The sequence below is a fragment of the Miniopterus natalensis genome, chromosome 1 (assembly GCF_054644295.1).
Source record: "Miniopterus natalensis isolate mMinNat1 chromosome 1, mMinNat1.hap1, whole genome shotgun sequence".
Classification (NCBI taxonomy): Eukaryota; Metazoa; Chordata; class Mammalia; order Chiroptera; family Miniopteridae; genus Miniopterus; species Miniopterus natalensis.
Genome location: NC_142081.1, coordinates 18,772,537 through 18,798,671, shown reverse-complemented (window position 1 = coordinate 18,798,671; position 26,135 = coordinate 18,772,537). Strand labels below are relative to the sequence as shown.

General features: G+C 52.4%; 2 protein-coding genes across 2 annotated transcripts in view; one reads left to right on the top strand and one right to left on the bottom strand.

Moving 5' to 3' along the window:
• The window catches only part of TMEM63C (transmembrane protein 63C), a 34,287-nt gene extending 22,730 nt beyond the window's left edge, over window positions 1-11,557 (top strand). The window contains exons 14-22 of the mRNA XM_016220416.2: window positions 60-166; window positions 1,655-1,741; window positions 2,292-2,357; window positions 4,190-4,352; window positions 4,588-4,693; window positions 5,006-5,173; window positions 7,267-7,376; window positions 8,752-8,820; window positions 11,357-11,557. Of these exons, the coding sequence (XP_016075902.2) occupies window positions 60-166; window positions 1,655-1,741; window positions 2,292-2,357; window positions 4,190-4,352; window positions 4,588-4,693; window positions 5,006-5,173; window positions 7,267-7,376; window positions 8,752-8,820; window positions 11,357-11,557 (1,077 nt within the window). The remainder of the gene's footprint in view (window positions 1-59; window positions 167-1,654; window positions 1,742-2,291; window positions 2,358-4,189; window positions 4,353-4,587; window positions 4,694-5,005; window positions 5,174-7,266; window positions 7,377-8,751; window positions 8,821-11,356) is intronic.
• Window positions 11,558-20,613: 9,056 nt separating this feature from the next.
• NGB (neuroglobin) lies at window positions 20,614-24,453 on the bottom strand. The gene is made up of 4 exons (XM_016220404.2): window positions 24,365-24,453; window positions 22,853-22,964; window positions 22,145-22,264; window positions 20,614-20,748 (listed from the first exon to the last, which is right to left on the bottom strand). Exons 1-4 carry the CDS (start codon window positions 24,451-24,453, stop codon window positions 20,614-20,616), a joined length of 456 nt encoding a protein of 151 aa, XP_016075890.1.
• Window positions 24,454-26,135: the final 1,682 nt, after the last annotated feature.

Genomic DNA, 26,135 nt, shown 5'->3' with positions numbered 1-26,135 from the left:
AAGGGGACGGGGCCTTCTTGCTCTGATGTTTCTCTCCCTCCTCTGCTCCCCCCCTGCAGAGCCCGATCCTGACCCAGTTCTTCCCCTCCCTGCTGCTCTGGGCCTTTACAGTGATAATGCCTCTGATTGTCTACTTCTCTGCCTTCCTGGAGGCCCACTGGACCAGGTGAGCTGGGGCCTCCTCTCCAAGACCTGCTCTTCCCAGTCCTTCCCCTGCCACACCCCCTCCAGCCTCCAACCTAGTGCCCTGTCCTCCCATCTGGCCTAAGGAATGGAATTAGATACCTGAAACCATCCCAAAAGTAGGGCCTGGATTGTCTCTGGGCCTCTGGCGTCCAGGATGCTGAGACAGGGCCACCATATAAGAGATGTGAGACCAAAACCAGGTGTCCTTGGGCAGCTCCCTTAGCCTCCAGCTGTGCACTGAGGGAATGGACCTGTGGGCAGAGACACAGGCAGAGGGCACAGGATGAGGCCAAGAGAGCAGGACTTGTTTGGAGAATGTTGGGAAGGCTGCTATGGCCAGAGCAGAGGAGACCCTGAATTCAAACTTATTGTGGACCCATATGGTGCCCACATTTTTTTAGAAATATGTTTTTATTGATTTTTTAGAGAGAGAGGAAGGGAGAAGGGAGAGAAAGAAAGAGAAACATCAACCTCAACCTTGATCGGCTGCCTCTTGCACGCCCCATGCTGGGGATCAAGCCCACAACCGGGGCATGTGCCCTGACCGGAATTGAACCCAGAAACTCCTGGTGCATAGGTTGATGCTCAACCGCTGAGCAACACCGGCTGGGCACGGTTCTCACATTTAATTTTTTTTTTTTTAAATCCTCACTCAAGGATAATTTTTCCATTGCTTTTTCAGAGAAAGTAGAAGGGAAAGAAAGAGAGAGAGAGAGAGAGAGAGAGAGAGAGAAACATTGATGTGAGAGAGACACATCGATTGCTTGCCTCCCGTGTGCTCCCCAACTGGAGACTGGGGCCGGGGATCAAGCCTGCAACCTAGGTACGTGCCCTTGGCTGAAATCAAACCCGCGACCCTTCAGTCCATAGGCCAGTGCTCTATCTACTGAGCGAAACCTGTTAGAGCAGTGCCCACATTTTAAACAATCAGGAACTGTTTCCCATTTGTTAGCCCTAATAGTTCTACGGTGGCTAATTGGATAGAATGTATTTATTATATCCTGGGGCAGGTGAACCTGCTTTGGCCTGAAGGCTATGTGGGTCTCAAAAGATATTTCCTGCACCTAAAGTTCCTACCATCCTACCAAGCAACAAGCCAGGAGGTTTGTTCTAACAAATCCTTACTGGTCGCTCCTATGGCCAGGAACAGCGCTTATGCTGATTACTGAAGCTCTAAAGGGATTTTGAGTATCATTGGTAATGTCCCTTTAACAGTGTAAAGTATATGGTGGCACATGTGCCTCCCCTCCTGTGCCAGGACAGACATCACTAGCTGATCATGCTGTTCTTTCCTGCTGCTCCCAGTCATAGCACACCTCACAGTGCCCCACAAAGATGGTGCTGGGATGCACTATTAAATCACGTTTCTAGGCCAGGTAGCAGCCTCTCTCTCTCTTCACTCTGTAGTGTTAAGCTTTTGGTTCGTATCACCCCTCACTCCCTGATGAATCTCTTTGTTTCCTTCCAGATCAAGTCAGAACCTGATCATAGTGTATAAGTGCTACATCTTCCTGGTGTTCATGGTGGTCATTCTGCCCTCTATGGGGCTGACCAGGTACCTCACCTCTAATTATTTCTCCTGTCTTGGCCAGGCTCACCCTGAAGTTGGAACCTCCTCTTTCGGATACTGTAGGTCTATCTGTGGTTGCTGCAAATACGTCCCTCAAATGACAGTCCAGTGCCTGTCATGAGCCTAGCATGTCCCAGGTATCATGCTAACTCTAAGGTGCCATGAATTCTGCCCTCAAAGAGCTTATCATGGAGCTGGGGTGACAAGTCATGCCTGCCAGCTAACTGCAAGCCCAAGCTGGGGGAAACGCAGCCAGCATGCAGTAGAAGTTCAGAAGAAGGAGAGAGCACTGTGGGAGAAATGGCTGGTGAAATTTTGCTGAACGAGGTGGCCTTGAGCTGAAAGGCCCAAGGGTCAGGTGCAGGATGGCCCAACGTTAAGAAGGAAGAGAGGCAGTGTGGACTGGCCAGTTAGAATGTTAGGGTGTAAGAGTCTTCGGGGCGTGGGCAAGGGAAGCCAGTCCAAGAAGAATTGAACCCTGGGCCTTAGTTCATAAATTCATTAACCAAAGGGCCTGCCTTGTTCTTGCTTCTAGTTTGGATGTCTTTTTCCGCTGGCTCTTTGACATCTACTATCTGAAGGAGGGATCCATCAGATTCCAGTGAGTACTCAAGTGCATGGTCCAGGTGCACTCCCAGCGTGCACTGGGGCTCCATGGGTTCACACCAGGTGGATATGTGCATCCTTTACTTGCTCACACAGTAGAAATGAATGCAAACAACACTCATTAGGCAGCTTCTTAACCTTTCCTGTGCCATGGACTCCTGTGGAAATCTGGTAAAGCCCAGGGACCCCTTCTCTGAAGTTTTTGAAGTAACTGTAGATTCACAGGAAATTGCCCCCCCAAAGTGTCCTGTGTACCCTTCCGCCAGTGTCTTCCAATAGGAATGTCTTGCATAACTCTAGTACAATATCATAACCAGGAAACTGACATTGAAACAATTCACAGAGCTTATGCAGATGTTGCCAGTTTTACATGTACTCTGAGTAGATGTCTTTAAATACACAAAATACCCGGATTACACAGAATACCAATTACACTGAAATATAGTTATCAAATATTTTTAAAAATCAAACTGGTAACATGGTTTTTGCAACACATTTAAAAACAGGACAATGCATGTGAGGTATAGTTAAGCTAAAGTTAGTTTATTGTTTTAAAGGCATCAGTGTGAAAGCTGATGTTACTTAGCCGGAAGAAGAATATTAAATGGGGTTGGGGGAGATCTTTGACAACACAACAGGCAGGTTGTGTTGGACATCCAACCAATTTCAATTATTTTATTTTTAAGGTTATAAACGTTGAAAATCCCAAGTTTCAAAGATGTAATGTTGCAAATGACACGCAAGCTTCCATAGCTTCCTCTGTAGAGCAAGCACCAGAATTCTGCAAGGTTTCTGCACTTTCTGCAAACTATAATTGCAATATGTTGTGTGTTTTTGTCCAAGATGAATGAGTTCATCTTTGGCTATTTAATATCTTGAATACAGTTTACAGATCAGAAAGAAAAGCATTGGGAGTCCATGACAACTCTGATGCCATCAAGAAAGTACAGCTTTGGGAGGAGCTCTGAAATATGCCCAGGGCTCCCAGATTTCTCTTTTCAAAAAAGTTGACAGAATTGTGTAGATGGGGACCCTGGAAAGCAAGAGCTGCCTGGGCCACCTCTGTGAGAACAGGCAGCTTGGCCATTAGGTGGCTGCTTGACTCCTAGTTGAAGTTGGCCAACTACATCAGATGCGGGTCTGCAGAGAGGAACTTTTCAGTCATGCATTAGCATAGTAGCATGTGGGGTAACTAGCATTTTGAAGTCGTGATGAGCACAAATGATACTGTAAGATGTCAGCAATGACTGCAGGCGGTGTGATATGAAAATATCTGATTTCAGTGGGTGACAGACCCACAACCAGGGCTGACATTGCTGCAGTTGTTGGCTCACGTTCTTAATGGAAGGAAATGCTACATTGTAGTTGGCGGTTAGTGGAAATAAAGATGTAATTTTTCTCCATTCAATGTCACAGATCCCCACCAAATTCTACTCATAGACTCCCCAGGGTTTGTGGGTCCAGGTCAAACAGCCTGCTTTAGATAAAGCCAGCACATGTATCTCATAACATATCCACACTTTATGTAGACCATCCCTATCCCTGCTCTAAAGGGCCCTTGTTAAATTGAGCTTGGAGCACATATATATATAAAACTTACTCTCCCCCTCTTGATAAGACAATAGACAGGTCATGTTGGACATCCAGCCACTTTTGATATATATTTTTTTATTTTTAGGGCTATAAACATTGAGAATCCCAATATTCAAACATGTAATCCCCACTCCCTTGGCTCTTTTCTTTGCTCTCTCCTCCCCTCTCTCAACACCTCTGCCCTTTCCCTCTCCCCTGGCTTCCACTGCTGTCTCCCGCTCTCGCCATGCCCAGGTGTGTGTTCCTGCCAGACAACGGTGCTTTCTTCATCAACTACGTGATCACAGCATCTTTGCTTGGCACGGGCATGGAGCTCTTACGCCTGGGGTCACTCTGCTTGTACAGCACCCGCCTCTTCTTCTCCAAGTCGGAGCCAGAGAGAGTCCACATCAGAAGGGTGAGGGCCAGGCTCTTCCCTAAGCACAGCCCTCAGAGTGTCCCTTGGGAGGGTGTCAGGAAGGAGGCCTACTGGAAGCCCCAAGTGTGAGAGGCATGGGGGGGGCTTGCTTCTTGGACTCCAAGGTTGAAAGGCCGGCTGCCAACCAGCTCCCAGAAGACAGATAAGGAGCCACAGGAGCAGCCAAGCCAAAGGAACCAGGCCACCTTCAGGTGACTCCTGTTTTCTGCCCTAGGACCAGGCCATAGAGTTCCAGTATGGGCGTGAGTACGCATGGATGATGAACGTCTTCAGTGTGGTGATGGCGTACAGCATCACCTGCCCTGTCATTGTCCCCTTCGGTGAGTCATCCCAGAGGCACCCCCGGCGCTGCGCACCTCCAGACTGGAAGGAGCAGTTGAGCCCCACAGCATCAGGCCACGTCCTGGAGCAGGAGGAAACCTGGGACGGCCTGTGGGCAGGGTGGGAGGCTCTGGGGCTCGAGGGAAGATGCTAGTCCCAGAGGTTGGCACCATGGGGTTGCCACCGCCTGTCCTAGGCCCTTGCTGCTCTGACAGACGCTGAATCTGACTTCTCAGTTGTGTGGGGGTTTGGGGATAGCACAGGCCCCGACTGGAGCAGCCACTGAGTGTGGCTTCATGTTCCGGCCCCAGGGCTGCTGTACCTGTGCATGAAGCACATCACAGACCGCTACAACATGTTCTACTCCTACGCGCCCACCAAACTCAACGAGCAGATCCACATGGCCGCCGTAAATCAGGCCATCTTCACGCCGCTGCTGGGTCTGTTCTGGATGTTCTTCTTCTCCATCCTACGATTAGGTAGGTACCAGGCCTGCCGGGCCGTTTTACCACTGCCTGCCCTGCTGCTCCACAACCCCCCCCAGCTCTGCTAGAGCAGGAAAGGCCAAGAGGACACGGCTCTGCTCATTGAGCGCGACTGAGCCCAGTGGCTTCTCTAGGCCTCGGGAGCTCCTTTTAGAGCCCTTTGAAGAGAAGGGAGGGCTTAGGCCAGCGCCATCCAAATCCTATACTTTTTGGCCCCAGCCATCATGGCTCAGTGGTTGACCCATGAACCAGGAGGTCACAGTTCGATTCCCGGTCAGGGTACATGCCTGGGTTGTGGGCTCGATCCCCAGCAGGGGGCGTGCAGGAGGCAGCCGATCAATGACTCTCATCACTGATGTTTCTCTCTCTCTCTCCCTCTTCCTTCCTCTCTCTGAAATCAATTTAAAAAAATCATATACATTTTGGTTGACCAGCCTCAGGGCAAGAAACATGATGTTCCTTCATTCTAACTCAGGGCTGGCAGGAAATAAGATATTAGCTCTCAGGCTCCATTCCCATGACATTCCCTCTGGGATCCTACAAAATGCCTGGTCTTGTGAGTTGCCAAAAACCCAGAGGAGGATTCTGAGTCTGCCCCTGCAGCCAGCTTTTTCCCTACTCTTGGCTCCACAATGCTGCTGTCCCTGTTCCCACGGGCCAGATACTGAAAATCCCCTGAGGCAAGAAGCTCACACTGATCCCATCCGCCTTCCTCCTCGAGGCCCATACTGTTTTCTGCCTCCCCCGACACTAGCCTTCCCTCAGAGATGCTTGACCTTAACCTTCTCAGTAGCATGGAAAAGGGAGAGTCCATGTGTTCTTCCTCCCCTGTCACCATGGCATCTGTAAATACTCAGCTCTCAGTCACCCTGAGCATTATCTGTTGTCACCTCCAATTTCATAGGCCCCAGCCTTCTCCTGCCACCTCACAGATTTCAGTTTTATAACGCTTTTTTCTAAGTATGAAGGACTACATGTTTATTATCAAAACTGGAATCCCCTGAAGCCTGTGGTTGGCTGCTCCCAGACCTCATTCCGCACACGTGTTTTTCGGGGGGTGGAGGGACGGGGCAAAGCAGGAGGGAGTTCATTGATTTATTGCTGCTTTTCCAAATTGTGAAATTCACTTTATAACATTCAGTCCTGTATCCTGACTTTCTTCACTGAACATTATGTTCTAAGCAATGTCCTGTGTTATTAAAACACTGTTTGAGCACATGCCTTTTGCTGACTGCGCTAAACTCTGTTTTAGTCAGTTCTCCATTGTTGGATATCGGTGCGATTTATCATTTTTTGCTATAATAAAAAACATGATTATAAACATTGTTATGCAGTAATGATGTAAAGACTAATTTTTAATATTTGCCTAGTTAGAAAACGGCTACCCTAAAATAGTTACCAAATAACCCCAATCAAAACATAAATGACTTTTATTTATTTATTTATATATTTTTTTATAAAGAATTCTCTTTTTTAAAATTGATTTGAGAGAGAGGAAAGGAGAGAGGAACATCAATCGGTTGCCTCCCGCATACACCCCACCTGGGATCGAACCCACAGCCTTTTGGTGCATGGGGTGATGCTCCAACCAACTGAGCCACACTGCCAGAGCAACATAAATGACTTTGGCATTCTGGATTGCTTCTCAGTGCCATTAGCACAGATCACTGTGCATGTGTACTTGGATAGGGCTCACAAGGAAAGGTGTGGGTCAGAGATTGTATTTGGGGGCAATGGCACAAATGAATAACTCAGAGACACTTCCCAGGGACTGTGATATGGCAGGTAGCTGATGGGTGGAGAAGAACATGTTTAATGGGCCCTTAAGTGGATACTTAAGTCAATTAATTTTTTTTTTTTCATGGAATCCACAAGATGCCAAATTCTAAACTGGTCAAATAGCAACAAAGGAGGATGTCATTGTGTCAGGCCCATTGATCCCAGTTGTTAGGAAGAGAATTGGGCAAGGGCCTCTCTGCTCCAGAGGTGCTGAGGTGGGCCCTAGGCACCTGTCAGTCTGGGTAACATCCCAGCTGGCAGACTGCTGCCCACAGCTCTGGTCCTCAAGCCCCTTTTTGTCTTGGCAGGTTCACTCCACAGCATCACCATCTTCTCCCTCACCGCTCTGATCTTCTCCATGATAATTGCCTTCCTGGGCACTTTTATAGGGAGGCTTCGGAGGGCACGTGACTACGAGGTGAGTTGCCAGGCTGCTTTTCCTCCACTGGTTCTCCCAAGCCCCCAGGGACAGAGTTCTAGGATAGCCTTCTGACCCGGGCACCCACAGTGCCACATAGATGAAAGATTCTTGCCTTTCTCCCTGATTAGGGGCTGTACAAACTCAATGTGTGTGTGCGGGGGGGGGAGGGGGTGTCCCCTTGCACTGGCCCAGACACTGCTCCCCTCATAGGGGAGGGATATTTAGCAGACAGCTGTCCTCTCCTCTGACACCTTCTCCCAACAGCAGGCTTCTGGCCCACCCCTCCTACAATGTGAGCCTGTTCAGCCACTGAGCTGACCACCATTTTAAGGGATGGGGGAGTTGACAGTGGCCTGGGGAAGGGGGGATAGTCATCACTTTTAGGAGTTCCAGCATATTGACCTTGAGGCTGTCTGGAGGGAACCTGGTTCTCTGGGCCCCACGACACCTTTGCCAATGGGGCCCAGCCTAGAGAAGGGAGCCAATCCATGCCCACCGAGAGCCATGCCAGCAACACTATGCGCTCTTGACCAGCATGTCCCAAAGTGAGGTGTCTGTGTACGCATACTGGAATGATTTCCAGGGGACTCAAACATTATTTTTCATGGTTACACATTTATTTTTCTATTGGTTCCTATTTATTTGTTTTTCTGCTTATAGCAACTGACACAAGTTTTCTGTTTATACTAGTGAAGCATTTCCTTTTTAAATGAATTTATATAAGGAAAAGAAAGTAAGCTGATCTGAAGTGCTGGCACCAGCAGAGTCTGAGGAGGGAGCCTCTTGGAAGAGGAACCTCTCGCTTCTAGTGGATCTGCCATCTCTGGGACCGTGGGCACAGGCCCTCACTGCCCTCCCTGCCTGGCCCGAATGCCATGCTAGTGAAGGAGCAGAGTGAATGACACCTCTGGCTCTGTCTTCCCAATACAACAAGGCCACATGATTATGTTGTCCAAGTGCCCACTCTGGAGAAGAGAGGTGGCAGGGGACCTAGACCAGAGTGGTTTAGGACTCGTTCCAGATGGAGAGGGGAAATCCCAGGGGGAAAGAAGAGAGAGTTGAAATCAAGGCATTTCCTAGACTCAAAGCAGGATCATCTCTGAAGCCCAAATCTGCTTACTTCCTCCCACTATGGTCCTTGAGAATGGAACATTCCGGAAGGGTCGCCCTAGCATCCCAGTCACCTCTCTGTCCCCCTGGCCTCAGCTCTGCCAGCTGGGCTGCAGGCCTGGAAAAACAGAAGATCAGTTGAGTTCAAAGGGAGCAACAGGCCCAGGTGCAGGGCCTAGGCTCCCCTGAATGTGGGGAGGGAGTGGGCAAAGGGCAGATACCCCCATTCTGTGACCCTGCCCGTTTCTCCCCACTGCTGCAGCCTGAGGAGGAGATGGAGACCGTGTTTGACATGGAGCCAAGCAGCACCTCCTCCACGCCCACCTCCCTTGTGAGTCAGTGCCTTCACCCTGTGGGACAGGTCAGAGGGGGGTGCCTAGAGGGGGGGCTACTCCAGTGGCATTGTGGGGGCACCAGCATTTAGTGCCTGCCCTGAGTATTGGGGAGGAGAAGGGCCCCCCTCCCTGGGCTCCCTCCTCTGACGCAGCAGGACTTGGCCCAGGTCCAATGCCTGCCGTGGCCCTGGCTGAAGAGCAGGGAAGATAGAAGATCCAACTTTAACCTGACATTCTCTAGAAGGAGCTCAGAGAGGAAGAGAAAGGTCAGGGAGACCCCAGCCACAGCAAGCACAGTCGTGTAGACGCAGGGACATGCTGGGGCTTGGCCTTAGGACCGAAGGCTGCCTCCAAGGGCACAGGTGCGCAGACAGAGCTACAAGGAGCTACTGGAGGTCTGGATGGAATGGTCGGGCCGGGGCGCACCATGTGAGTGAGCCCATCCACATGCGAAGAGATGAGGCTAGACTCAGAGTGCAGGGGTCCAGCAGGCTGGGCATTGGCTTCCACACAGTGGCTCGTTGTACAGAGGCATGAGCACTCGCCCACATCCCAGCCACAAGTATAGATACAAGGCCACCAATGCCAAAGCCCAGGTGCCTTGGAGGAACACTGAAGAGGGCACTCAGGGAAGGCTTCCTGGAGGAGGGAACATGTAATCCAACTCCAGGAATGGGAGTCGAGGTTGCCAAGTGGAATAGTGTGTGGGGGAAGAGCATTCAAGGAAGAGGATCAGCCTGTGCAAATGCCTGGAAGAGACAATTGGGAACATTTGGGGAAAGGAAGACAGCCTGGTGGAAATGCAGAGTGGGCCCCAAGGCTCGGTGGAGAACAGGCTCTTTAGTCGTGGCAGAGCAGGTGAAAGTGCAGACACACCCGTGCTGGACACGCGCACCCCAGTGCACAGAACTCCGCCATTCTCACTCTCGATCTTTATGATAAACCCACCCAGTAAGGGTTTTTATCCCCATTGTACAGATGGGGAAACTGAGGCTCAAAAAGATCAATTAATTTAGACCCCAGGATGCTACTAAGCAGGGAAGTGGCAGAACAAAGTTTGAACCAGGTCTGACTCTAAAGCCTGAGCTTAAAATAAAAATTACTGGAATTGATTTTTTAAATCTTTCATTATTACAACAGTGATATATGAATGTTGTAGGTGTTATGGGGGAAAACAGATAAGCAAAAAAAAGAAAAGAAAAAGTCCATATTTTCACCACCCAGAGATGACCTAAGTTTTATTCTTCCATATATAAAAGTTTTGCTAAAATGAAATAATATGCATACTGATTTATAACCTGCACTTTCTTTAACAATCTCCATCTTTCCATATAAATTTTTACCTTTTCAAATACTCAGTAGGTCCATATTCAAATTGTCCTAAGCATTCCAGAAATACCTTTTACAGCTTGTCCAAAACAAGGTCCAATCCATTCTCTGTGCCCCATTAACCCGGCACCTGTGCATGTCCCTTTAATTCTAGCACCGCCTCTTTTTAATGCTTGTTGGAGAGACCGAGCCAGTCGTCCTGCAGAATGTCCTACCTTCTGGGTTTTTCTGACTGTTTCTTCATGACGTCTTATAGCAGATTCCAGTCTCCTATATTTCCTAAAAACTAGAAGTTAGATCCAAAGGCTTGATAGATTCAAGTTCAATATTAGGTGCTAGACCACATTACAGGTAGTGCTGTGCCTCACACTGGGAAATACATAATGTCCCATTTATTCCCATTAATGATGCTAACATGACCCCCTGATTAGAGGGATGACAGCTGGCTTTTCCATTGTTCAGTTACAATTTTCCCACTTACCACCCAAAGGTCATATGACTATGGGTTTACTTTGGCGTTATGCAAATGTCTAGATTCTTCTGTAGAAAAATTGTGCTCTCATCTACGAGGGCTTTTTGGTTTCCCTGAAAGGAATTCCTGCAGGAAAAGTTTAACTCCATCCCATAATTACCTATTTTCAAAATAAGGAGTTGGTTTAAAAGTCATTTCAAAGGATGACAAACAGCAATATCCCTGTACTTCCTAAGTTTTTCCTGGATTTGAGAGGTTGCATGACCAGGGCCTCAGATAGCAGTCTCAGTTTCAAATCCTGATTCACAGGCCAACTAATGACAGCCCGAGGGAGTTGTGGATGCTCCTTTGAAGCTGTGTTAGAAATTGCACTAGCTCAGGAAGTGGGGGGGGGGGGCTCTCCAGACCCCAGCATAGGGGAACCTATTGTTATCTACCCCTGGGTTTAGCCTGAGCTGGAACCGAGAATGAATGGCACAGGTGTTGAAGGAACAGCAGACTAGGAGTTAGGAGATCTGCACTAACCAGCCCTGGGAGCTCGTGGATACTCATTAAATGACCAAGGGCAACTGGGCAGGGGGATGGCTGGACTTGGGCTGCTGGTGAAGAAGGATGCATGGCTTGGGGGGCGGGGCAGAGGCTCTGGGAGTAGTGCTTAAGGGGAAAGGGAATGTCCAGGGCCAAGTCCCCAATGTGACCTCACCCCGATCTCCCCTCTCTGTCCTGAGCAGCTGTATGTGGCCACAGTGCTGCAAGAGCCGGAGATGAACCTGACACCAGCCTCTTCCCCTGCCCGGCACACCTACGGCACCATGAGCAGAGCGCCGGAAGACGGAGACGAGGGGAGCAGTGTGAGGGGCTTTTCGGGGGAGCTGAACACGGCCCAGTTCCAGGAAGGCCTGGAACTGGAGGGCCAGAGCCAGTACCACTAACCAGGACCCGAGGCCTCCCCACGGCGACTCTAGCCAGGAGTGTCAGCCAGGGGAGGGCCAGGCGGGGGAAGGCAAAAGGGCAGCCTGGACCTCCCCACTACTTCCTGCAGACTTCGGAAAGGCCTAACGGGACGTCTGCCAACCTGGCCATTGGGTGCCTGCTGACCAGACACAGTGGGAGTTGCTGGGCAGTGCACAGGGACCCCAGGACAGGATAGAAGATACAGGCAGCCACCACGCCTTGGGAGAGGTGGCCGAAGCCCTGAACACAGACACTGACGGCGGGGGTCCTTCCTGGGGTCAAGATGGAGAAATGTGTGCATGCGGGAAGAGGCAAAAAGAAGCCCACTGAAGACTCCGGGGTCTTCCCACCCTTTGACCAGCTGCCCTGCCAAGGAGCTGCTGCTCCTGCTCCTACCCACCGCCACCCCTGCGTGTGAGGAAGCAAAGGTATGTGTGCTGGGCCTCACTGACAAGACACAGACGGCCACCTCATCCAGGTTTCCCTGCATGGGGTTCTGTAAAGAGAGAGTTTCTGCACCCATCGGAGCAAGGGGCAGCTGAGACCCAAGACTCGAGAGAAGGTGACTGAGGCCCTTCCTATTCTTCTGCCCTGAGACAGATGTCCCCTTCTCCTCTCTATTCCTGTAAGGGTAGCTGGGACATGATCACTCGGGGCTCATTAAATGGGACCTGTGTGTGTTTTGATGAAGGCAAACCTTGGCTGTTACTATAAGGTGGGAGGGGCAGAGGCAGAATTCACAGGAGGTTGGGGAGGTCTTCTCCCAAAATGCTGGGTGATGGGAAAACAGATACACCTACCCAAGCCCCAGGGCCTAATCAGAGGAACCCCTAAGGCCAAGGATGTAGCCACTGAGAGCTGCTCCTGCCTCATATCCACCTGAGTGCCTGGGCCCCCAGTGTGGCCAAGGTAGGCAGCAGCTTAGGGTAAGGAGCCCATGCTTCAAACTGGAGGCACTGGCCTGCCCTCCAGGTAGGACCCTGCCTCTGCTCTTGGACTGAAGAGCACTCAAGTGGTCTCCAAGGTGGTCCTGGCTATGACACTGCGGATGCCCAGTGAAGGGTGGGGTTGGGGTGGGGCTGCAGAGTAAGGCTGCCCTCCCAGATCTGCCACCTCCTGAGACCTGGAGCCAAATTCTGAGCAAAAACAATTCTGGGGACACCTAGCACCTTTGCCCCAGGCAGGGGGGTGCAGACCTCTGCCTCTGGGGACAGGCCCCCATCAGGACTACCAGGCAGCCCAGCAGGGCAGACACAGAAAAGGGTCAGCTGGGGCCTCAGTGGACCAAGACAAGCCAAGTCGAATGGGGTCTGCATGCTCTAGAGCTCTCTTGAACTTCCTCCACAGGTCAGGGTCCCTGCAGCCAACCTGCTGAAAGTGGGCCCCAAGCCTCCCTCACCTAGGTACTTTCACTGGGTCCCAGGCCCATGGGTGCCCCTGACCTCAGATCACCTGGACCTTGTTCTTGCTTCATCCTTGCCTACATCCCAGCTCCAGAAGTTTCAAGCTTCACCCCACAGATCCTCCTTGGCCCCTACTTTGGCTTGAGGGATCTTTCCAGAGAGCTCAAGTCTGCTAGGGAGGAGGCAGTGTCTCCCTGTCCTTGTCCAGCTAGGAAAAGGAAGAAATTATACCCAGCCAGTCCCTCATGAGCCAAGGTCCCGCAGGGCCCCCTCCCCCTAGCATTTCACCAGCCACCAGGGGACAGTCCTTTCCAGAGGAGGGTGGTCAGGGCCCCAGCAGGGAGCTCCAGGTGCTGCCCGACCCCCAGTGTGTGAGGATGGCAGGAGTCCTGCCAGGAGCTGGCCTGCGGGCTCACCTGCACCGGGCACTACTTGCTGGCACCTACCTCTAGTCTCTGCGTACCAGCTGGGCTGTTCCTGCTGCTTCTGCCACCGTCCCTCCTCTTCCCTCCCCTGCCCACCTGGCAGCCTGTGGAAGCTGCATATGCAAAGGGACCTAGCAGATGAAAGGGCCCAGGTCTGGGGGCTTTCCCCTCAGAATTTGGGTCAAATGCTGACTGGTTCTGAGAAGGCAGTGAGAATGTATGGAAAGTTCCAGAGTCCACTCACTTCTGTACCCTTCCTGGAGACCCAGGGCAACTGGCAAGGCCCCACCACAGCTGCTCAACCACCCTTGGTCACTGTGTGGGGCATGGGCATGTTCTGGCTCCTGACACCTCACATCCAGTCACCTCCCCCCCAGTTGCTCTCAGCCCACACCTGCCTCATGCACTGGCCTCCACCTACCTCACTGGTCCTTCCCAACTGCCCTTCCCCTGTCTGTCTACTGAGGCACCCCCTCTCAGACCTGACCCACTCTGGAGGGAGCTCTCTTGGGTGAGGGACCCACTACTGCCTAGAGCCTTCAAGAAGTGCCCCACTGGGCCTAGAGCAGCTCCATGCCTGCCTGCCTCTTTCTCGGACGCTTCTGGAAGCAAAGTGCCTATCAGCAGCATTGCATCCTCTGGGGACCCAGGTGAGGGGTATGGACTTCCCTTGGCCACCACTAAAGGAATGTGCCAGAATGCTGAACCTTCTTGTTATTAATGCTGTGACCGTGCCTTGAATAAACAGTCCTCCTGACCTCTGCTGGCCTGTGCCTCTGCCTCTGGACCCCCCAGCTGGGCTCCCCTCCACCTACAAGGGATGAGCCTCCCAAGCTCACCGGGCTCACTGGGCTGGAGCACCACACTTTCCTGGCTCTGACCCTGAGATCAGAGCTGCCCTTTCTGGGACCCTCTCACCCCTGAGGCCCTTGGTGGCCCCTGTCCTCACAAGGGAAGGCCTCGCAAGAGCTGCCTAGTCTGCTGGAGAGATAGGAAGTGTATCTGCCTCATTCTTTCTGCTGTGGAGACCCTGAGAGCTCCCTGAGAAACAAAGGAGAACTTTCTGGTCTGTGCACTACCTGGGAAGCGTCTGGGACAGTCTCCCCTGGGCAACAGGAGCCCGTGGATGAGCGCTAGGCCCTGAGAGCGGGCTGTTGGCCACTTTAGAAGTCAGATTTGACAAGATGAAGATTTCAGGTGAGGCCCCCAGGAGAGAATAAGAAGCACCCTCTAGCGAAGGCCAGTTAGGTCTATAGCCTGTGGCAAGGAGGAGGAAAACTCCCTGCCCTGGGGGCATGTGTCCCAGCCTAGGACACCAGAGTTCCAGCCTTCTTCTAGCCAGCTTGATGACCCTGGGATGGTTGTCTCAGCCAGAGAGGAGGGGTAGGAGGACAGGAGGCTGGCTGTTCTGCCTCGTTACTGAACACAGAGGAATAGTGGGGGCTTCCTCTCCACTGCTTCCCACGAGGACAGTCAGTCTCGGGCAGGCTACACAGACCTTTCAGGGGACTTTGCTCTGACAGAGAAGCTCAAGAGGGAGGGCTCTGGTACCTCATGCATGAAATCCTGAAGGGAGACTGGGGTTGGTCCATCTTCTCTGTCCTCAGCAGGCAGGGAAGACTGGAGGCCTGGAAGGTGGGACTAGGCTGGGGATGGGACTCAAGGGCAAGTCAAGAGGGAGGCCTGGTGCTGGGGAGGCCTGGTACCAGCTAACGGCCTCTGCCTAAGAGGGCCCTGGGAGCTCCTCGGGGCTGGGAAGGAGGCAGGAGAGCCCTGGGCTCCAGAGGTTCTGCCTGGAGGCCAAGCATGAGGCGGCCTCCGGGACCTCCAGGGCCTACTCTCCGCAGTCTCCCAAAGCCACATGCTGGGGGAGGGGACTCAGGTCTGTCCTAACTAACCCCCATGCTGGCCCAACTCCAGGGTCTACGTGTGCACTGTGGCAGACATGGGAGCCTGGCTTGTGGGAAGAGGGGTCACAGGTTCTCACCAGAGGACGTTTTCTGAACACTTGACTATCCCTGAGCCTTGACAATCAGCAACCCAGCATCTCTCAAGCCTCCGATGCTGGGTTCTCCATCCTGGCTACAAATGAGTCTCCTGGGAAATTGTCAACAACCCCAGTGTCCAGGCCCCATCCCAGGACAAACTACACTTTCTGGGGTGGGGCGTAGGCACCACTATTTTACAAAAGCCCCCCAAGGAGAATTGAGTGGGTAAGGAAGCAGATCCCCACCTCCAGTCCCTGGAATGGGGGAAGCTGGTCTCAGCATTTCACACTCTCTCCCCAGGGGAGGCGTGGCCCTGCAGCCTGTAAATAATCACAGGTCCACAGGCTGGGAAACCGCCCTTCACCCTGCCTCCGGAGCTCCAGTGTCAGGTGCCTGGTAGGTCTTCAAGAGTTAGGCCCAAACAAACATTTGCTCTCTGGATTATAAGGGATTAGTACTAGCATTGGCACGACTTCCGTTGTAATCTTACTTTGCAATAAGTACTACTGTGTGGGGCGGCACAGACATACACTAGGTCACAGGGGTCACTCCTGGCTACCTTGTCAGCTTCAGCCAGGGGGTTAAAGAATTTCCTCTTCCCTCCCCTCCAAACACAGAGCTCAAGGTGGCCTTCCTAGCAGCCTTCCCTTTTCAAGTGCAACTATCAGTACAATAAATTTATGTAGTGCGTGTCAGGTAGGGAAAAGTGCTTTGAGAACAAATAAAGCAGGATAGGGAGAGGGGAGTGAGTGGAGATGAGGAGGATCCGTGAGGAGCTCCGTGGGAGTGAGACTTGCCGTGAGCATGTGGAGGCTGCAGGGTGGTAGCGGGCAGATCTGGGGCGCCCCGGGGATGGTGGGCCGCTCTGACCAGCACGCGGGTGGTGTTTAAAGCAAGGACTGGCTGAGGCCTCTGCGGGAGCAAGTGGAGGTCAGAGGAGGTCCAAGGGAGGGGGAGGGGAATCCGCAAGGGAGACAGAGCAGTGAGGAAGGAGGAAAACCAGGAGGTTCCTGTGTCCCTAAAGCCAAGGAAAGAAAGGAACTCAAAAAGGAAGGAGGGAGCCCCCAGCTCTGACCACACTTGACAGTATACTTGAGGCATAGAAGAATGAATGCAAAGATGCCAAGTTAGAATGCTGGACATGCCGTTAGACAAACAAGCTGGTTTCTCCCACAAACCAAAGGTGGAACGGGGCGGGGGGGAGGCTAGGGAATGACAGGTTTAAGAGACACAACCAGATGCAATGTGTGGCCCTGGTCACACCCTGAGTTGAATAAACCAGCTACAGAAAGACATCTCTGAGAATCAGGGTATTGCAAATATGAACGGGGCATTAGGCGAGGTTGAGGAAATACTGTTTATCTTGGTAGGTGTGTTGATGGGATGGGGTAAGAGGTGAAAAAGTATCAGCTAGAAGCCAGTGAAAGACTTTACAGATGAAAGACTAGGAAGTCTGGGATTTGCTTTAAAGCTCTCCAGCCAAATAAAAGGGGCAGGGAGATCTTGAGTGCTCACCACTGATCCTAGGCGAAGGGTATATGGAGATTCACTAGGCTCTGATTTTTGTGTATGTGAACATTTTTTCCATAATACAAAGTTTTAAAATAAAAGACAGAGTGATCAATTCTCCCCAGTGCTGCTGAGCAGAGGAGCAAGATGAGGACTGAGACATGACCCTGACTTTCACAGGGTAAAGGTAGTTGGTGACCTTGACAGTAATAGATTAGGGGTGGGGATGAAAGCCTGGTTGAAAGGTTCCCATTTGCTTGTAAGAGTGAGGAAACAAAAAATTTTAAGGAAAAACAACTCTTTTGAGGAGTTTTGCTATCAAAGGAAGTATAGAAACAGAGTGGGAGCTGGAGAGAGAAGAGGGGCATAGGGTGGGGTGGTTTTTTTGTTTAAGATGGGGCATGTGAACAGACAGACTGAGGAGGAACACTGGAATGAGAGGATTACCGGGCTGAGGGAGGAAGGAACTATCCCCCACACACACACATGCACATGCACACACATACATGCACATGCACACATGCACACATGCACAAGCAGAAGGGTAGTCTTCAAGACAGGTGAAAAGCACTTATGCTTAGGATGGCTCAAGACACAGGTCAGAGGAGAGTGCTTGGTCTTTCCAAAGCCAGGTCACCCCGGTTAGGTGAGTGGGTGTCAAATATTCAAGAACCATAGGCGAAGCATGGCCTCTTGAGTCTGAGTTGTTACCAGATCACAGTGGAGGAGGCCCTCTCTCAGTGGAGACTGTGGGGCTTTTGGTGCCACAGTGGGAAAAGCATTCCTAACATGCTCCAGACCCAGTGTCTGCAGTTACACAGCATGGCAGGCCTGACCACCTGAGTTTGGTTGGGAGCTGGGTAGGCTCTGCTGGCACCGGCAACATTGGTCTTAGCTGAGAAAACTGAAACCTCAGAGTGAGGGCAGTGGCCCAGGTACAGTCCTTCCAGCCACTCACAGCCCAGTTCTATGAGCCCACACCTTGGAGGCCAGGAGCATGTAGGGGGTTAACCCCAAGCCTGCTGACATGATGCCCACTCTTTTATTGAATTTATTAGGGTGGCATTGGTTCACAAAACCATACAGGTTTCAAGCGTACAGTTCAACAAAACATCATCTGCACACTGCATCGTGAGCCCATTATCCCAAGCAAAGTCTCTTTCCATCTCCATTTCCTGCCTCCCTTTGCCTCCTCCATCTAGCCCCCACCCCCCTTTCCTTCTGGCTATCACCACACTGTTGTCTGTGTCTATGTGTCATATAATCCCTTCACCTTCTTTTATCCAGCCCCCAACCTCCCTCCCCTCTGACATTGTCAGTCTGTTCCATGCATCCATACCTCTGTTTCTATTTTGTTCATCAGTTTATTTTGTTCATTAGATTCCACACAGAAGTGAGATCATATGGTATTTATCTTTCTCTGACTAATGATATGCCCACTCTTAATGTTTCTCCCTCCCCAAGCCTCTGGCTGTCTCTCTACCCGTCTGCCTGATACTCCTGAACACACACACACATACACACACCCCTGCTCTTCAACTCCAACATTAACTCATTTACTGTCCTTAGAAAGCCTGCCCTGAGGCCTGGCCTGCGTGGCTCAGTGGTTGAGCATCAATCTATGAACCAGGAGGTCATGGTTCAATTCCCAATCAGGGCACATGCTGGAGTTTTGGGCTTGATCCCTGTGGGGTCATGCAGGAGGCAGCTGATCAATAACTCTCTCATCATTGATGTTTCCATTTCTCTCTCTTCTCTCTTCCTCTCCATGAAATCAATCAATAAATATATATGTGTATATATGTGTGTGTGTGTGTGTATACATACATATATATATATTTTTAAGCCTGCCCTGGGATTGGCACTTTTCCCTCCAAGGAGAATCTACAAGCTTTCCTCAGAGTCTGTGGTGCCCTTCGCTGCTGTCTTGGCACCTGACTCATTCCTATCCCCAGCCTCACCTTGTCCACCAGCAGATGGGCTCCCAGGTCCCTGACCAATGACCTGCTTCAGACTTTGGATTAGTGGGGGCATGTATTGTAACAAACCAACCCCCAAATGTATGATGACACAAACACAATAGAAGTTTATGTCTCTTTCCTGTAAAATTCCAAATGGGTGAGTCCCTGCTCTACCTGCTGGAGAAGAACCTGGGCCCCACCAGGTACTTCTGATTAGTGGGCTCTCTCCTCTAAGCAGTGATTCAGGAACCCAGGCTCCTTCCACTTATTGGCTCTGTCACATTCAACGCATGGCCCTCAAGGTCACTATAAGGTCTGCATCAAACCAGCAGAAGGATGACAGAGCACAGAGGAGCATGCAGGAGTATGGGGGGGCCAGGTCTGGGAATAACATACATGTCCACACATTCTGTTGGCCAGAACTTGGTAATATGATTCATCTAATTGCAAGGGAGGCTGGGAAATGTAGTCTAGCACTCTGCCTAGGAGGAAGAAGAACTGGATTTGTCTTGCCAGGCAGTTTTCAACACAGACCCCCTAGCTCCATCTCCACCACTGGCTTCCCCAGGCCTCTCCCTTCTTTACTACCTGTTCTCACATTGACCCTTCTGACCCCATTCCTGCCCTGCCCTACATCCACCACGCTGCAGCTTCATCTGATACAAGCTGACACCCAAGAAAAGACCAGTCCCGGAGGGTCAAAGAGGCACACAAAAGAGGTTTATTCCTCAAGTTTACACAACCACAGCATGGAGCAAAAGATGTAAGTGCATACAGCTCGGGGTGAGGGTAGAGGGCCTCTCCAGCTGCTTTCTCGTCTATCCACCCACCTGAGTACAGGCACGCGAGGTGTGAGAGATGGGGAGCTGTGGGCCCACCGTTGGTGCAGGCAGAGGCAGAAAAGAGGGTAGGGAGATGGGCTTCAGGCCCTGCTTGGGTGGGTGGGTGGTGAGGAAGAGCCGCCTGAACTCAGATATCTCGGAATGAAGTCGCCCCTCCTTCAGATGGCCTTCTGCAGACCCACCCCACCCTGGCTGGCTAGCTGGTTCCTACAGAGCAATGACAAGGGAGCTGCCACCAGAGTGCTGAGTGAAGGAAGGGGGACACTGCAGTGATATCACAGTAGGCCCCTGAAACCCAGATGAGCACCTCACAGAGCCAGGTCACCTATCCCTTCCTCAGAGGTTCTCCTGATGACTGGCCGGTGGTTCCACCGTGAAGGTAGAAGCTGTCCCACCCCTTCCTTGTGAAAAGCAAACACCCTGGGAGAGAAAAGCATTAAAGAAGGTGTCTGGAGCTCGGCCATCCCACTCCCTGACGTGGTCCAGGCTCACACTAGAAGGGTGGCTGATAGAAGAGTCCATTCCCTGAAAGCCCTGTACCTCCTCGGCACCAGGCCACCAGTGCCACCAAAATGGTGCTCCTCCTCACGGCAGAAGATGGGACACCAGAGTGGAAAGAAGGCAGGGAGGAAGCCACTGTGGGTGCAGGGAAATCCAGAAGCCCTTTCCTAAGGGAAAAGTCACGCTTGTCTGTACTTAAGTGGGGGTGGGGACAGAGACCCAGCCCTGCTCCATCACCCCTCTAGTATAGTCAAGGGGACAAGGATCTGGGATGCAGGCAGGCCTAGGGGAGCCTGGGCTACAACAGACACAGACCAATGGACAAGCACAGACTGATGAAGGCCACCAGGTGGAGGCTGCTACGTGGTCTAGCCCAGCCCCTGTATAGAGCAGTACAGCAGCCTCTTACTCGCCATCCCAGCCCCGACTCATGGCCTGTACCACAGCCCCGTAGAGCTGGCTCCAGGCTGCACGCACATCCGGTGTGAAGGCGGGGCCCAGGCACTTCTCCAGCATGTAGAGCAGGGACTCGCCCACTGTCTGCAGAGGCAAGGAGCACCTTGTTATTTTCAAAGGCAGGAAGGCATCACTCCATGCCACAGGTGAGAAAACTGAGGCCTGGGTCTTTCTTCTCTCCTGCACAGGGTTCATGCTTCCTGAGCAGGATTTTGCCCCAATCCTTGGGTACCACATTATACCCACTTTCCCCCTTAAAGTGAGGCTTTATAGTGAACAAAGCCTTTCACCCCACTCCCAGCCTTGCAACCACCCCATGAGTGAGGCCGAGGCATTGCCTGGGACCCCCAGCTCAGACCAAGAAAAGTCATTGCCCACAGACCTCAGTTTCTTCCTCTGCAAGGCAACATTCATGGTGTTAAGAACCCAGGCTCTGCAACCAGGTAGACCTGAGTTCATTTTCTGACTCTACTACTTATGAACTATGACCTTGAGCAAGTTACGTCACCTCTCTGAGCCTCAGTTGCTTCATCAGTTAAAAAGAGAAAGTAAAAAAAAAAGTTCTGATTCATTGGGTTGTTGATTAAATGAGATCATCTATAAAAAGCTCTTAGCACAGCATTTGCACACAGTAAGCTTTTGAGAATAAAATGGCTCTCCTGCATTATTAGTCATAATAAATCGGGTTTATTTATTCCACAAATATTTTCTGACTATCCACTGAAGACCAGCCTCGGCGGTAGTGCTGGGGATGGAGAGCACAAGACAAATTCGGTCCCTTCCTCAAGGTTCCTACCACCTGGCAAGGTGACTGGACAATGTAGTAGATGTCACATCAATGGCCTCCAATGAACCCCACCTTGAGTAGGGGCCTTCCACCTTAACACTGGACTCATCTGTGGGACTGGCCTTGGCCAATGGGACATTAGCAATCGGAGTCTGGAAAAGTGCTTGCACACCAGGTCTGTCCTCTTAGACCACTCTCTCTTAGAACTCAGCTACTGCTCTGTACAGAAGCTGGGCTAGACCATCTAGTGATAAGGCCACAGGGAGAGAGACCCCAGGGATGACAGGCCACCTTGGACATTCCATCCCCAGATGAGCTCCAGCTGAATGCACTGCATAAGTGACTCTAGCTACACCACATGGAACAGAAGAACCACCCCAGGGAGCCCAGAGAAATTAGACATCACTGTTTGTTTGGGATGGTTTTATACCCAGCAATAGAAAACTGAGCAGACCAGCTAATCCTACAGGCTCCTTAGCTTTCTATGGTTCTAAGAGAAGTCATACCAGACAAGAAAAATTAATGGCTCAGAGAGGTCAAGGCAGCACCAGGGTCACACAGCAGGTATGTAATAGATGCAGGTCCCCAACCCTAGCCATGTTAGGGTATAGGAATGGGGATATAAGGGGGGACGGAGAGAGAGGGGTGGCCTTAGGTCAGGAGTTCAGGAGAGAGAAGAGCCCCTTTACCCACCGAGAAAGAGCTGAGTTTCACACCCACTACACGGTGCTTCCTGCCCAGGCCAGCAAGGTACTCATCCAGCGAGGACAGGTCCTCCACATTGGTCACCGCAGCATCGATCACAAGCATCACCTGTCAAGGTCAAGGCAGCAGGGAAACAGAGTGTCCAGAGCAATCTCCCTGCTCACAACCACAGTCCAGAACCTGGGGGTCCCAATTGGTGATGAGTCACCAGAAATGGAAAGCAACCCATGTCTGCATACAGTAGGTGTTCAATGTGTGGTTGAACTACTAATATTACACAACAAGAGAAGCCTCTGTCTTCTGAGGAACTCAAAGCCTTGAACATGCCTGTGGGACAGCTTTGTCTGCCTGGGATAATGGGAAACTGAGGCCCTGGGAGAGCCTCTAAGAAAACCCCAGCTTTGTTGTCATAAGCAGACAGCTCCTAATAGATGAGCACCACCACCTAAGGGAGCCAGGGGACAAGGCCAAGGGCAGTGACAGAGCTGGAACCAGCTGGCTGAGCACAGGGTGGGGAGAAAGCTGTCCATCCCAGACTGGGTCCAGCTCAGCACAGTGGGAAAGGGGCAGGAGGGGAGTAAGACCAGGCCTAGGGCAGAAAACAGAAGTAATTTTTACTATCCCAAGTCCCTCATTGTCTCCCAGGAAGGTGCTCTGCTGGATCCCAGAGGCCACTCCAGCTATCCTTCCCCTCACCTTCCTGATGTGGTCCAGGAACTCAGGGGAAGAGAGGCAGTCCTTGGGGCTGGAGAACTGGCGGCAGTTGTACTGGAAGAGGGGCAGCAGGTCGGGCTCCAGGTCAAACAGTCTGTAGGGGGAGGCCTGGGTGTCAGCCCTGGTGTTAAAGCCTGCAGGCCCCAGCAAGCCCGTGAGCCCCAGCTGCCGCAGCGGGAGTGGGAGTGGACCAGGGGTTTGGCCGTAACCTCTAGCATACCCTCCAACCTGGTACTGACCCCTTCACCAGCTTTGCTGGGACCCCCTTCCTAGAAAGAGCGTGTGTCCCCAGGCCACTCATAGGACCCAGCATCTTGAGGGGTATGAGGCAGGAAGGGATCCTCAAACAGAAAGACTGAAGTCAGCCTCTCTCTCTCTCTCTCTTTCCTCTTTCTCTCTCCCCTCCTCCCACCCTTCCCAATTTTGGGTCAGAATAAACTAGTCTCATCCTGTCTGAGAGGGCTCTGGCCAGTGATGATAATCATAGTGTTAGGAACTTACTGAGCATTTAGTGTACACATGGTTAACTTGTATTGTATATTCCTCACAATCCTAAAGTTACAAAAATTGGGATAACAGTGGGCTCAACAATTATACCAATTTTATAGAGGAAACAGAAGCCCAGGGAGGTTAAGTAACTTGCTTAAGGTCACACAGCTTGGAAGCAGTGGGACCACAGAGGGTGCCTGAATAAACAGTAGGCTTGGGGAAAGCCCGGAGACACAAAGCAGAAACTCTCAGCCACACCTGGGAGGGCTCATCTGGGTTTTGTGCAAGTCTGTGAATTTATTTCCCTTTTTGTGGGAGGCAAGGGTGGAAGCCTGGGGAGTTGTGCGGACAGTTTGCAAGAGCTTCCTCAGAAGTTCTGTGCTGGCTTAGGGAGCCAAGGCTCCTGAGAAACCATGTGAAAGGGAGCCTTGCCTCTCTGCGGATGGCAGAGCGGCTACCCAGACCCTCAAGCCGAGGTTGAAGACTCCCCCTCCCCCTAGGGGCTGGCAGCCCCTTACTCCGCTTCCCGGTCCTGAGACTTGGGCTCTGCCACCCTTTGCCTGGTGGTTCTCTGTCCTAGCTTGGTCTTTTCGTCGGAAAGGTTTACCCTCCTGTTAGTTGCTGCAAGTGCACTCTCCGGGGGCTGGACCCCACGCTCCGCCAGCCAGCCCACCCTCCCTATAGGGGCGGGAGTGGGGGGCGACACCCCAGTCTCCCCTTACTGGCAGCGGTGGGCACCCCTGGAATTACCATCCAAAGAACGAACGCTCTGGGTGAGTCCCCACTGCCGCCCCGGAGATCCTCCGGGGACACGTGGGGGGCTGGAAGCAAGCGGCTCCCTCGCCCGCCCGGGAGGAGCAGAGGGGTCGCCGCGCCCGGTCCTCTGGCGCGCACCTGGAGGCGCCCGGGCGCAGAGGCAGAGGGTCCGTTTTCCCTCCTCTGGAGCCGCCCCGAACCCATTCCTGGCCAGGTCCCCAGCTCCCCCGGGGCTCAGGGCACCCTCACCTGGTGAACAGGACAGTGCCGTGCTCCAGTGGGCTGCGGCTCACCTCCTGCCAGCTCTGCCGGATCAGCTCGGGCTCCGGGCGCTCCATGCTCGCCAGGGGCGCGGGGCGCAAGCCTGGGACCTTCAGGGCGCGAGCACGGTCACCACACGTACCGCGCCATCTCCGTGGCGAAGCGGCCACTCCGCACCCCTCGCAGCCCCTGCGCCTCGGCCCGGCGGGGTTTCTGCCACCGCCCCTTCCCCGCACGAGGTGGAGGCGCCCCGGCCCTGCCGGCCCCTCTGGCGCCGCTGCAGACCCTGCTCCGCCGCCGCTCCGCGCCCCGCGGCTCTGGCTCCGAGTGCCCCGCACCGCACAGCCCGCGGCGACCGGCTGGGGCGCTTTAAAGCAACCGCGGCCCCGCCCCCTCCTCCCCTCAAAGCGCTCATCTCCCGGCAGCCGGCTCCGGCCCGAGAGGACCCGGGGGCACTGGCAATGCCGGACTTCAGAACTTAGCAGGAACCATGGAGCCTGTGTTGAATCTGATCGCTTTAGGTAGGCGCTGCATGAGCCACCTTTCCACAAGCCTCACTCAAACACTGCCTGCCGGGGAGCGTCTGAGATTGCCACCCCCTGGGCACGGGTCTCCTTCCTTCCTCCCCAGGGTCAGACCTGGGAATGCCAGGGCACTACCTGTAGGGGGTGCCCTCTGACCTAGTTCTGGGTCTAAGACATCCCCACACCTGGGGGGCCACCAGGGCTCTCAACCTTAGGGACAGGGCCAAGGCCGCAGCCATTTCCAGCGAGGCTGGGTTTTCCTGAGACTCTGTTTAGAGATGTGTGGGCTCCAGTTCCAGCCCCAGCTCCACTTGGCCAGGGTGGAGCCTCAGGTGCAGCAGCTGTGAGCATTGCCCTACGTGGTCTTTGAGGGAGTTAAGCTCAAACATTCTATGATCCCACAGTTCTTAATACTTTTTTAAAAGGTTAACTAGAAATACTATCTATGTTATTAACTAGTTCAGGCCCAGACTCTCATGCTTGCCATTCAGGGTGTAAAGTTGATCACCAGTCGATTAGACCTAAACTTTTCTCTTTCAGTCACTAGAGTCCCTCAAACCCTAGTGGCCCAGGTTTGGGGGAGCAAGCACATTTTTCACCCTCATTTATCATTATTTGCAAGTGTCTGAGCCTGTCTCCTCTCAGTTTATCCACTTACCCTCTCAGTCTATCCACTTCTGTTTCCTCAGCTGTATTCAGCGTACAGCTGGGTTGGATATTGAGGTTTCCAGGGCCTCTCAGCCACCTTTGTTTTCATGGATAAAAAGGAGTGGGTGGGTGTTCTAGGGCCATCAATTATGGACAGGCTGTGTTAGGCATGGGGTGACGAGTCCTTGCCTTCTGGAACTTCTCCTGGCCCTGAATCAGACTAAGGGCCTCAGCAGAATTCATCTTTCCTGTATCCAACCAAGCCCAATGAAGCCATCCAGCTGCTCTCCCTCTTCCAAGAACCCAGGAGTTTGAGGACCCCCTAGTCCTCTCTTCCCCATCTCTCCACACATCTCGGGTCTCTGGGCTGGAGTAGGAGAGCAAGGTTGTAAGGCAGCTGGCTTGTGCCCTGAAGAGTCCAAGAACTCCTCATGTAAGAACACAGAGATGGGAGGCTGAGGGGAGAAGGTGAGGGTACTCAGGGACTAGTCTTCCAGAGTGGTATCCCATGGCCCTGCAGCCAGATTCAGCAGGTTACAGGGTGAGGTCATGTCTCCAGCAACCTTTACCTTCTTTCTGTGCCCAGG